Source organism: Taudactylus pleione, unplaced genomic scaffold (genome assembly GCF_031769625.1).
Source record: "Taudactylus pleione unplaced genomic scaffold, aTauple2 ptg000026l, whole genome shotgun sequence".
Classification (NCBI taxonomy): Eukaryota; Metazoa; Chordata; class Amphibia; order Anura; family Myobatrachidae; genus Taudactylus; species Taudactylus pleione.
In genome coordinates this window covers 27,313,550-27,327,334 of record NW_028284428.1, presented here as the reverse complement: position 1 = coordinate 27,327,334, position 13,785 = coordinate 27,313,550, and the positions used below count along the sequence as shown (strand labels likewise).

The window sequence follows — 13,785 nt, the reverse complement described above, 5'->3', positions numbered from 1 at the left end:
CGGTTTTGCTAGATTGGCTCTATTACATGAACGAGAAACAAGAAAAACGCAATAGACAACTTTCAACTAACTGCTGGTTGGGTGTCCATTCACTTATATACATAGGGGAAATATTCTTGAATAATCGCAGAGGGAACATCTAGAATTCTCTTGTCTAACCTTCCAGAATGTTCCAATAGATTTCAATATGCATGCGTTATGGCTAAAGTCAATATTACTTGTATATATCTATTATCTCAAGAACTAGAGCCAATTGGAGAAAAAAAAAAACACTTTAATTTTTTAATTCAGCAACCCTAAAATTCACATATATTAAAAATTTAGTTTTTTTGTTGGGCTGTGTTATTGTATCTAATGGAACAGGACCCTTTTTTGTCACTTCAGCACATTAGGTGTTTATATGTATGCTATTGCACTACTATGTATTTTCTCTCTTTTGTCCAAGATAATCCTACATCATGGAGTAAAAGAAAGGTCTACACAGCGCTGTAAGAGCAGTACTTGTATGTACATTTGTAAGGTGATTTAGAGTACTGCCTACAGTATTGCCTTTATAGCAGCAGTGTTTTAGGTGCGCTGATATTACTTACACGTATGAAGGCTTCATCGATTAGAATAAATAACATCTTGGTATAAGCTAGCTAACAGTGAAACACTTATAATGATACATTTATCTTTTATGGTTTATCTAGAAAAGAAAAACTAAACTTAAATATACTTAGGGGTAAATTTACTAAAGTGAGAGTTTTTAGAAGTGGAGATTTTGCCCATAGCAACCAATCAGATTCTACTTAACGTATAACTAGCACCTTATAGAAGATAATAGCTAGAATCTGATTACTTGATATGGGCAACATCTTCACTTCTAAAAACTCTCACTTCAGTAAATTTACCCCTTAGTGTGCCTTTAAATCTTTGTTAATGTGAATAAGTCCTAAAATTATTTATGGACAGACATAGAAACTCCAGATGTAAATGTAAACGGCTGTTTGCTGTGATGTTTATATATCTTGTTAAATAGAACGGTTATATGTTACCTCATTAAATTGTGGATTGATTAAATGTCGGTTTACAAGTCTACACTTTACAAATCTTTGGCTGGATGTTCTGGTGATTTGGTAGGTAGGATATAACTTGACCTCATTTATTCTTATCCAGACTACTTAGCACAAGTCTGTTACAGCTCATGAAACTGAAGCCTGTTCATCATAGTGAACTTAAGGATCTTTTCAATTAATGCATTTTCCAAAATGAACTGGACAAACTTTTCCTAAGGGTGGAATGTATATGGTTATGAGCAAAATTCTGCTAGTTTGATTGTATAAATATTTAAATCAGGTCTTAGGCAATGAAGATTACAGGTGCAGCAAACACTAACGAGCTGATTCAGACCCGGTCGCTAGAAGCGCTCACTGGCATGCAAAAAGGGGCCGGCTATGTAAAATCCCTGATCGCAATGCACGGCTCAAGGACGCCATTTATGTCTTTGCGAGCGGCGACAAAGCGATTGCAAGCTAGTATAATACCGCCCCCTCTACTCTCGCAGCACACGTCATCTCCAGGTAGTGTATAAGACAATCGGTAACATCGAGAGCCATTGAAAGCCCTCACAAGGCATAGGGTAGCCCTAGGCTCCCGTAAGTTCTGCGAGTACTTCAGTCAAAAATCAAGCTAGGTGACATGTACAATGCCGCATCTTTGTAATTATGGACACCAATTAAACGCCGATTTGACGGTCAGGCATGCCTGCGTCCTCACCGCCACTCCCCCATTTACAGGCACCTTTCCCTGTTACCACCCACAAACGGCACATTCTGTCACTCAAACTAGCTTCCAGTCTTTCCACTACGAGCAAGCAAAATCTGATCACAATGAGCGGTTCACGCACGCGCACTGTGAATATAATGCATGCGCAGTTTGCAAAAATCGTCCGCTGTGCGAGCGAGCGCTTGTAGCGACCGGATCTGAATCAGGTCCTAAGCCTACTAGACTCTGGTACATCTAAAAAATTAGAAAGGGCACTAATGATTAATATAGGAAGCAGTGCCGTAACAAGGCTTCAGAGCGCCCTGTGCCGGCCTCACGGCCTAAGCGCATGACTCCATGATGTCACACAGAAGGGGCATGGCTACCAGCTGGGGCTGGCTGGCAACTTTTAGCCTGGGGGGCAAGTCCAGGGTGCTGGCCCATAAACAATGGCTTATCCTTAAATAGTGATTGCGAGTTCTAGCGAGCAGACCGACCACGAGAGCGTGTCCTAATCGATGGCTCAAATAGGGATGTTAGTTTCAATACATACATTTAAATAAAACATTATAAGAGGAAAATAGAATGGTCGATATTTCTCAGAAACAGAGACAATATAGGGCCCCATTTAACAACGAAACAGAATACCTTTAGGACTTACTTAAAGAGGTTATGGTCCTCTTTCAGTATCTAACAAACAGCAGTAAGACACATTCCCTAGCCCCAGTATGTCTCTGCCTCATTCTCCGAGACCCAGTGTATGTCTCTCACTCATTCCCCCAGACCCAGTGTGCGTCTCCCAGCTCCACACCCCCAGTCCCAGTGTGCATCTCTCAGCCCCACTCCTCCAGACCCAGTGTAGTGCCCTAGTAGTGCCCAGTATGCAGTGCCCCAGTAATGCCCCTTATGTTGTGCCCTCAGTAATGTCCTTAGTAGTGCCCCTTATGCAGAGCCCCAGTAATGCCCCTTTATGCAGAGCCCCCAGTAATGTCCTTAGTAGTGCCCCTTTATGCAGAGCCCCCAGTAATGTTCTTAGTAGTGCCCCTTATGCGTGGGACCTTATATAGACAGGTGCATGCCTTTCAAAATCATGTCCAAACAACTGAATTTACCACATGTTGACTCCAAGCTGCAGGAACATCTCAAGGATGATCAGCTCAATTTTGAGTTTCATGGCAAAGACTGTGAATACTTGTGTACATGTGATTTCTTAGGTTTTTTTTATTATTAAATTTGCAAAAATCTCAAAAAAAAACTTTTCACACACTGTCATTATGGGGTATTGTGTGTAGAATTTGGAGGACAAAATTAATTTATTCCATTTTGGAATAAGGCTGTAACATAGCAAAATGTGGAAAAAGTGAAGTGCTGTGAATACTTTCCGGATGCACTGTATTTTGCAACAGTAGTGGTCCAACCAGGAAGGTGAGATTGCAGGATGCAGTTGGAAAAGCAAATCATAGAAAGCTGGGATATAAAGACACCGAGACCATAAGTCCTAGGAGCAGGATCAGAAGGCAGCCAGGAAGCTGACCCAAGGAGTTTTGACACAAAAGTTTTGACTTCATGATCTGGCAGGGAGCACACTGTGGAGCAGATTTAAGTCAGTCAAATAAAGGTGCAGCCACAGCTGCTTAATTACTAGGCAATCATCAAGGCTTAGCAGAATCATAGACAGTCAGGGGTCTAGACTAGATGGAAGGTGTCACAGAGAGGAGCAGCAGTAGGGAGTTGCACTAGTTCCATATATAATAGAGCCTTTAGCAATTATCAAACACTTATAAGCCTCAAATACCAATTTTTTATTTAATTGGCTAGGATTAAGTAACTTGACACACTTCAAAAAAGCACATGAGTCCAAACAAATTACTCTTTAATTTACTCCTTATATCTTTGCCTTTGCACCCGTGGGGTTCTCATCTAAATTATTACAGACATCACATTCTTCTTTATTCGAACAGCATAAAACTACAAAAATTAACAATGCACTTTTATTTTACAATACTTAAATTACATGGGCAGAATACATACCAGAATTTAAAATAGCAGTAGCCTTCAGGGTCTAACAGGTAACTCAAGAAATGTTGTACACAGGTGTTTTGATACTGAACAGGTTAAGTCAGGGTTTCCCAACTCCAGTCTTTGAAGACCCCTAACAGTACATGTTTTGGGCCCCATACACCTACCGATGGATCGTGGGATCTTGCTATGGGATCGGAAAGGCCAATCTGCAAGTCGAAAATGCTGACCGGCGGCCATCGATGTTCCGCGTTTTGCCGGCGGATCGGTGAAATTTTCCATGATAAATTTCACAGATGTGCCAATCACGATCATATTTTGATCGTGGTCGGCAAATCGGTGAAATCCATCATGTTGGATTTCACCGATCCTGCAATGCCGGGTTGCAGGATCTCAACATCGTGGCGATTCATTGGTAGTGTATGGGCCCCTTTTTACAGATCTCCTTGTTGGTGCATATGTGTATTCATTACTGGCTGACATTTTAAAAGGTGGAGCTAATTATGTAAATGCTGAGGAGATTTGTAAAACATGCACTATTAGGGGTCGCTGAGAATTGGAAAACACTGGGTTAAGTAATAAATTGTAAGAAAAATTCAGGCTAGCAGCATCATAAGCAGTGATATGTTGAGAAAGTGCAGCAACATTGTTTGAGCAAAGTAAAAACACTTCATTGTACTCATGGCTGTTTACCAATTTCAAAAGTTTTGATTGGTGAACAGAGGTGGATATGGCAAATGTAAGCCCTTTTTATTATAACTTTAAAAACACTTGATGCAGATACAACAAATGCTTACATATGTATACTTATTTGTTAACACTAATTTGCAAATTAACTTTTCAAATTGGTAAAAATTCTATTTTTATATTAAGCACGAGAAAGCAATTTTTATTCTCAAAAATCCCTACCCAGTGTTGTCAAAAGAGATATATAGATCAGAATATGTCAATGTCAACATGTAAATTGTTAGTTATTCAAGTTTTGTAACTGCTCCAAAGAGAAACATTTTGTGAACATTAAAGGTTGCACAAATGATAAGCTATAGTCTTGGATAGATTTCTCTTTCCAGTTTAATGCAGTACAATTTCTCAAATGTGTCACCAAGACAAATCTGTTTAAAACAAACAACAAAATACACAATACTTTTAACAATTATGTGCAATGGACTATTGCAGTCACATAAGTTAAAGCAGAGCTGTCTACTCTCCTGAAATGTCCAGACTTTCTGGGATCCCAATAAAATAGGCAATTCTGCCTAGAAAACTCATCTTCCTCAAAGTGAGCAAGACCGTGATGCAAGTGCCATAATTAAGGTTTGTGGGAGCCAAAAGAAAGCTTCTCCATCACAACAGTTGTAGAAGGTAAGCCCAGTAATCCTACAAATAATCACGCTTCCGTATAGTAAGTAAATGGTCCTTTAAAGCATAGGTTACATTGAAACAGACAAAATAAAATAAACTATGTTTATTAAATTAATAAAATAAACACAAATTGCCATATATATATGTACATATAATATTAACTAACATTGTTCTTACATAACATAAAAGAGCATCATTGGAGTTAAAATGTAAAACAAAATTGTAAAGGCCTTTTCCATAAACTCTGCTGCACTGTACTACAATTCTGGTATTATTGTTTGTACCACATTTTTGGAAAGGCTCCAGCCAACTTATTGAACCAAGTAGGTAGTTTATTTTACAATAGGAACAGGACATTCAAATGAAACTACATCACCCTGCCAGCAATGTGCTGGGGTGTATAAAAGAGAACAAAAAACATCAGGAAAAGCAAAAATGACATACAGAGAAAATATTATTTATTGTCCACTCATTGTGGCATAGAAAAAAATATGCATCGACTTATTACTATTCATTGAGGCAACTTAACGTCACACAACTGCCAAAGTCAAAATTTCACAATTCTTAACATACTAGGATCCCCAGTTCTCCACTACTGCTCTAGTATACAGGGCATACTGAAAAGAAAAAAAAAACATCTCTAGCACTATTAGAAACATTGATTTCACTGGTAATAGTCTTTTTTCCTTTAGATAATTAAGCCACTCAAATCTCTAATTTCCATGGAAGTGTGAAAGCTCTAACATAAAAAAAAAAAAATCTTTCAAATGTATAAAAGAAAATTAAGCGTTAATTATCAATTTTAAAGTGAGCTCCCCTATCAATTGCAACTTTTTGTTTACTCTACAGTTTGACTCATAACAAATGCTGGGCTGCCTGAAGCTTGTTTAACAAGAAATTAAGTACAGCTGCTTTGTTTCAAAGAAATGCACTAACCTACACAAAATAGGCGGCCTATAAGGCATTTATGGTATGATTCCCACTGCAGAAACTTTCACAATTGTACTTAAAAGTAGTGTAATGGCTTTATTAAATCCGACAGCTTGACTTTGGGAATAACCTTTGCATGTCTGTTTAGCAATGAGTTGGAATTGTAAGACTGACATAAATAAACTGATATTCAAGTTCCAAGGCAAAGATAATGCATCTGAACATTACCGAGCGCTTTAAAGCAAAAACACAATTTATAGAATGGTATTAGTGGCTATTTCATCCCTCTTATAAATATTAACTAAGGGCCTGATTCAGACCAGGACGCTATCTGCGGCCGCTTGCTGGCTAAAAGGGGCCGGCTATTTAAATCATGTGCTCGCACTGCATCGCGTAAAGCTGCCCACTAAGTAATAGCGAGCGGCCACACTATGCGCTCGCACCTGTATAAAGACGCCCCTTTGCCACTCGCAACACACGTCATCTCCGACAGTTGTAGGATTAATCGGGAACATCGAGGGCCATCGGAGCTGCTCGCAGCGCTTGTGGTAGCCTTTTCCCACCACAACATTGCGAGCAGTTCAAGCTAAAATAAAACCCAGTCACGTGTGTAATGATGCTACTTTACCAATTATGCACACCCATTAAACGCCGTTCTGACGGTCGGGCCCACCTGCGTTCGCACATCCACACCCCCATTTGCAAGCACCTTCCCCTGTTACCACCCACAAACAGCACTATCTGTCACTCAAAATAGAGGCCCGACTGCGGGCTACGGGCGAGCACTTCCCATCGCACTGGCTGTTTCGCGCAAGCGCATTGCGACTCATACGCATGCGCAGATTGAGAAAAATCGCTCAATGCGAGCGAGCGCAGCATAGCGTCAGAGTCTGAATCAGGCACTATGTCAACAAGAGAGTAAGTGACTAGTTATGTGAGTGAAGTGGTGCTTACTAAATTAAAGTGATATATTTTACATATAGACAATAGCTATGATTAAATTTCATCAAAACCAAGTAGATATTTTGTTTAATTTACGCAAATTAAAAATATTTAAAAGCAATGCACGTTGCTATTTAATTTTCTAAATTTGAAAGCAACCTATAATAACCAGCAACATATTACATTCCTTGCCCTGCAGAGCAAATATATAAAAAATAGTAACTTAACTACTTCATGTGTGATTTGCCATCTAGCACTACACTATGGCGTCTGTAATACAGATTTTCACACTTACCTTTCTGGCGCTCGGAGGGGGGTTAAATCTCTTTGCACATACAAGAAAAGCATCAGGCTGAGGTTTGCCATTTTTCACATCTGGGTCATCTCCTAGCACAATATGATGGAATAAATTGAAGAATTCTTTGTGCCTACTTGTTTTCATTTCAAATGTCACTCTGGCTGAGCTGGTGGCAACAGCTATTGGGATGTTGCGCTTATTCAGATGGTAGATTAACTTTTCAACCCCTGTGACAGAGAAGGGAAGATAAAATAAATGAGAAATGCAAAGATTACATGATAAAGCTTGTCCATTTTATAATTGATAACAAATAATAACAATATATGACACTTTTTTGTAAAAATAAAGGTTTGTTGTAGGCAGTTATTTAAAGTGAACGTGCAAAACTATATAAGTCACATGTAAGATTTGCTGGACCGTGACCTGCTCCAGTACACAAACATTATATGTTTTCACTTTGAAGTAAAACTATGTCCAGGTTATATAACCCAATAACTCCTTAATTTCTCTCTCTCTCTATGCATGTACCATAGAAATAAATTCAAGGTACTGTGAATATATCTTTTCACTTATCCTCGAATAGTCCTGAATGTGCTCATCAAAGAAAACTTTCTTCAAAGGAAACTTAAGGAGTGATTCCCAACAGACATATAAATCCACACCCCAAACCAGTGAGCAGTGTACAAGAAAGTTTCTTTATTTTCTGCACATCAAAATACAGGAGCTACAGTATAATATTCCACTTTCCTCATGTTCTTTATAACTTAAAACTCCAAATAAATGGGAGGATGAAAAAAGTACTATGTACTGTAATGTGTTTTCACAAAATTATTTAATACAAAAAAGACCAAAAAACATGCATATGTCAGAATAAAACCAATAATGCTCATCTGAGTCCCAATGGTAGTCAGAGAGGTGGAAAGGTCCCACAGGATATGACCAAATGCATTTCATCCTTCTATTCAATTCTAGACTTCATCAGGGGGATAATGATACTATACAGCCAAAACTCCATATATACCTAAGCTAATTATCCAAACCATTAGCCAGGTAGTCAGTCAATTAGCCACAGCCCCAATCTGGCACCGGAAATATGATAACTTCCTGTTCCTGGATTACATTGTATTTATTGTGTCAATAAAGTTTTAACAATACAAATATGACACAAAAATGACACAAAAATGACACCTACCGGTACCAGAATTAATCTTATTTCTAGCATTCAATTACACATCTAATATAAAAACATAGTGCCCATATACATAAAATGAAATAAAAAAATCATAAGTAAACATGAGTATTTTTTAAAAGGCCTCGAATTGTGACATTAGATTTTATTGGAAACAGATCATTGCAGCTTCTGGTTCTTAGCAATTCCTGTTATGACAAAGTGTCTACAAACCGTACAGTGTGCAAATGCAAAAGTATGTCTATATCAGGAACGTCAACCATCAGTTTAATAACGCTGTGTCACTGCGACTTCTGGTTTCTGGTAATAGCTTGTGCTTTCTGTTCTGGCAATGTGTCCTCATAAGGTTCACTTGTGCATGAAGTAGTTTCTAATTTTCCGTGCATACATCATCTCTGGCATCTAGTCGTCATGATTCTGTCATGGTCATCTGCAATACCTCAGACTGGAAAGGATAAGGTCCTGGGTTTAGAGCTTGTGTCAAGGTCAATGTGCATGCACCAGGATTGATCCGAAAGTTGCACCTTCAGTTTCCTTCACAACCACAAGTCAAGTGTCCAGTGGCCACTGCTAAGAGGGTAGGGGGGGTAATATTATAGTTACTGTTATACATTGGGGTCTAGGTCTTCATTACTGAGTCCGGTGGTGTTGCCTTCCTAGCATCTGTGTCCCAGCTGACTGCCTACTGCATCCCTGAGACCTGTGGTCGCTCGTTTGTAAACATTCCGTTCCTGATGTTCTGCATCATGGGTGCTGCCATATTGGACCTTATCACATAATCCACCCTGACAAACCAGTCTCCAGCAACTCCAGTCATAAGATTCAGCCAGCCTATCAGTTCTAAGGGAACACTATTTAAACCAACAACTGCTGACTGCTCATTGACAGTACAGCATATCTCTCAGTGGATCAGTACATTGGCTCCTGGTTCTGTTGTTCATTCCTACATTCTGTTCCAGTTACCTTTCTTCATTATTTGCTTCACAGCATTCAGCAAGCAGTTACCTGCTTCAGTTGCTTCACAGCATTCAGCAACTGTTCTAGTTACCTGCTTCAGTGTTCTGCTTGAGCATGTTCCATATTCCTGAACCAATTTTGCTCTCCAGAATTTATTCTGATACTCTCCTGCAGCCTGCCTCAATTGTGCCCCTGTCACCTAATTCTAAAATTCCTGCAGCCTGCTTCTATTGTGCTATAGCTATCAGTTCCAATATCTCCAACAGCCTGATTCAGTTGTGCACCCATCTACAGTGTATTATTGCAGTCTGTTCCAGGTTTACCAATATAGTACTACCTCCACCATCTTGATGGCCTGAATCTAGCCTCAATATCTCTTCTTTATGCAGTATTTAGCATCAGTCTTCTACTGCTACTAGTAACCCTTCATGAAGAATAACATTATTAAGCCACTCAGCTTCATTCACACTCCAGCCCATACGAATATCCCAAGGAGCCCCGAACCGAATCAACAAAGCTCTAGTGTCATGACACTCAAAAGCATTTAGAGAAGCTGAAGGAGGAGATGATTAAAACAATCAATTTCACAAGGTTTATAGGCCTAGTAGATCAATGTTTTCATTCCCTTCACAATGACCCATGGGTGTGCAAAATCATGCATGTTCTACATTTTGTAAACCGTACTTGATTCTTGGTTTAAGTCCTATGTCATGTCTTTTTTCTATACCCAGATCTTAAGACATATAAAGATATCCTTGTGAGAATTTCAGTGGACCAATTTTCCAGTGCCACATGCTCTGCTTTAGCTTCTACTAGTGCTGCTATTAGTACTAGTAGTAGTAGTAATAATGCCAGGAAATAAAAAACTCAGATTCAGAGACGATGATTCAAACAGTTTTTTAACATTTGGGCATTCTTAAATGAAATACCCAATTTGGCAGTGACTACCCTACCACATCTCATAGTGATGCAGTATCAATTAGAATGGTGGAGGAAATCCTTAATTCCAATATACAAATTAGCATCACAGATTGTCCACTGGAATTTTGGGAGGGAAAGAAGGAAATTTGGAGAAATTATACAAAGTAAAACACAAATGGACATTTAAAAGGAAACAGCAGAACAAGGTGTCAGAAATGTTCCTGCTTGATACAGTGGGTACACTGTACTTTAAAAGGTACTCCTCCTCGTCCTCAGTTCTGAAGCTTTACCTACAGTATATGTGCTTATGCACCTCGTGGAAACTGCTACCTTACACCAGAATGTAAGGCCCACCGATGCCCAGAAATAATGGGGTCAGAAAGGAAGATACTCACAGAGGGTTCTCACTAATATTACTAATATTATCTTCAACTTGTCTAATTGTCGGCCCACATAGCGCTGTGGGAAAATAGGATGACACACTCCCACAGGTCTCTGCCTCTGGCCTATAGTACAACAATGCTGGAAATCTACAATACTTCAAACACATTCAATAGACAAGTCAATATATGGGAGCAATCTATAACAATTTGCTTTTCTTTATCTTCTGTACACCTTACCCGTTGGCCAAATCTATCATATTACATGGCCTTCTGCTTTATCTCTAATAGGGCATTTCCACCATCTTGGTGGGAAAACATGGGCACAGTTTGTGGGGGCCATTTAGACCTGTTTGGCAACTTATATGTGGAAGGCTAACGCCTGACTTACTAATGGGGCAAGTAGCTAGTGCCTGACCTAACCACTGAATGTGGGCCAAGTGCCAATCCTATCTTTGGTGCATGGGCCTAGTACTAATTTTCACTTTAGTAGTGCATGCCTAATGCCCATTTACCTGTTGGGTTAAAAGGTATGTGGAAAGGGCCCACAGACTCCTTTGAGCTCTTTTGCCTGCCATCACCACAAAGCTAACAGTCTTCTCCTGCAGTCCCCAAAGTCTTCTTGCTTGAACATGGCGTCTTGCCTATTCCTGTGCTGCCGAAGTCATTGGAGGTCAGTCTTCTGTTCTCGCCGATGATGAACTGAGCTCCCAGCACTCATGCCATCTATTTTAAAAATTTCTTGTTTCCTTTTGCAGTTTGTATACAAAGACATAGACCCATATTCAATTTGAGGCAAAAACATAATTTATCGCCAATGACCACATATTTGCCTGTTTCAATTTCAAAGACTTTTCGCAGGTGCACAAAGTCTTTGTAAAAAAACAGCGATAACTTTTCTCCACACTATAGGTGGCAACAAAAGTGCATAATTGGGGTTTAGGGGTGCAGGCTTAAAAAAAATTGCCTGCACCCCTGGGAATGACCCCTAAAATTAATGTGTCAAAAAAGGTAAGAAAAAAAAATCGGGATACCCCAAAAAAGTAACTTGAATTTTGGGGTTAAAAAAAATATTGGGGACAAAATCCTAAAGTAGTGAAATAGATATATGAGCCAGGTGTTTTCTTCATTGCGGGTAGTAGCGGCAGGTGCATTTTTGAAGAATTTTTAAAAATAATTTTCATGTACCCCAAATTTGATAGCCATAGTTATTTTCCCCCCAAAAAATTGCTAAATTGCTATTCTTCATCACCTTCTTCAAACCGCATTTATGCACCTGCCACGGTTATTTAAAAATCCAACTTCCCTTCAGCAGGCAAAAACGGAGGAACCCATAGTGATGCCCCATGTCAGGACATCTTTATGGGAATTCAAGGAAGATATCCTAAAAATTGACAGGACTTTTTGCCTGTTACAGTTTCGCCGGGTCCCGTTTTCGCGTCCATAGAAATTTAATACAGGTATAAGCGGGCATACTCGCAATACTTTTCCGCCTGCAAAACTGCTGAAAAGTCCAGCAGGTGAAAAGTTTGGACTTTTTGCCTCAAATTGAATACGTGCCACAGTCGCAGATACCTCGATAATCTGACTTTCAGTAGCCCTATGATTGCGCAGAATGGCCACATGACCTGAGACACCAGAGTCATGTTATCTGCATGCTGGATCTTAGAAGAAGGCTGCAACCCGCTCCAAAAATAGTTGCGACAAGCTTGCATTTTTGCCATCACTCCCCCGTAAATCCCCCAAACTGTGCCCGAATGTCAAACACTCTGCGTGACAATAGTTTCTGTAAGCGACTACGAAAATGGATTTTGATGCATGAGCTGTGCAACTCTGGCAGATGCACAGATTGATGATTATCACCCTAAATGTGTAAACATTGGAATAGAGTACATCTCTGAAGCATGTCCACAGTTACAAACTGGATGGCAGATTCTACACTTGATCCAAAACAAAAGCAAAAGAGTTTAAGTGAGCAATCTGCAAGTTCTTATCAAAGGCAGTCTTTCAACACAATTATCTACTTTTTACAAGGAAGTTGTCACGACCAGGGCTGTGTGTGTCCTGGGCCAGCAAGCCTTACCTATTTGTACCCTCTGGCGGGGGTGCGGGCATATGGAGGTCAGCGTTGCATACCTCAGGGTCACCCAGGCACAGAGTCCTGAATACAGGTGTCGGTTTGGGTCACTTTAGGCAGTGCTTCAGCACGACAAGGGTGCCGCCATCTTGGATTTCATCATGTGACTCATTTCAGCCAATCCAGCCAGAACATTATCAGGAATCCTAGCAACCATGTACTTTTTTAAGGGCTGCTGAGCAGTCCTTTCTTTGCCAGTGCAATGTTTATCCCAGTGCAAGCTGGGTACTAGTTCTCTGTGATCCCTTGTTGTTACCTGTTCCTAGCTGTTATCCTCAGACCCTGCTCACTCCAGACTCCAGTCACCCTCGTCAGACCTCTGTGTGACATCAGTGCTACTCCAGGCTACCACCCCTAGGGAGACTTCTGCTGATATCCGAACAGTCTGTGCTTCTACCCACTCATCCGGTTACCAGTCGCCTGTACCCTGCATACCTATCAGGTATATTTGCGTTTGGATCACCACCTGCCAGTGGGCCACTCATGAATAATACCACTCTTGCTTGCACCCTTCCAGTACCAGCAACCTGCTCTGAAAGCCTCTCCTGGTTCCACTCCAGGACCAAGTCCTCTTTCACCTGTGACAGTTTGCACTGGCCTAATGAATTCGGCCAATGGACAGGATCCCAGAACAGATATTCTCCAAAGCATTGCCAGCTGGCTGGAAGCTTCACAGCGACAACTAGCCTAGTTTTTACAGGATAATTTACAGGCTTCGCTGGTCACCGTGAATATGCCGACCTCAACTAGCCAGTCAGTTTCCCCGGTCATTCCCGCTCCGGCTGCCACATCTCGTCTACATCTTCTGACGCCTAATATGATTGATGGGAACCCGAAACTGTGCAGGAGATTCCTCAACCAGTGTGACGTACATTTGATGCTGCAACCAGCGAACTTTCCTTCA

General features: G+C 40.3%; 1 protein-coding gene across 2 annotated transcripts in view; it reads right to left on the bottom strand.

Moving 5' to 3' along the window:
* PUDP (pseudouridine 5'-phosphatase) overlaps nucleotides 1-13,785 on the bottom strand; it is a 306,515-nt gene that overhangs the window by 140,717 nt on the left and 152,013 nt on the right. For both annotated transcript variants that reach the window (XM_088451538.1, XM_088451537.1), the window contains exon 3: nucleotides 7,295-7,524. In XM_088451538.1, the coding sequence (XP_088307664.1) occupies nucleotides 7,295-7,524 (230 nt within the window). The remainder of the gene's footprint in view (nucleotides 1-7,294; nucleotides 7,525-13,785) is intronic.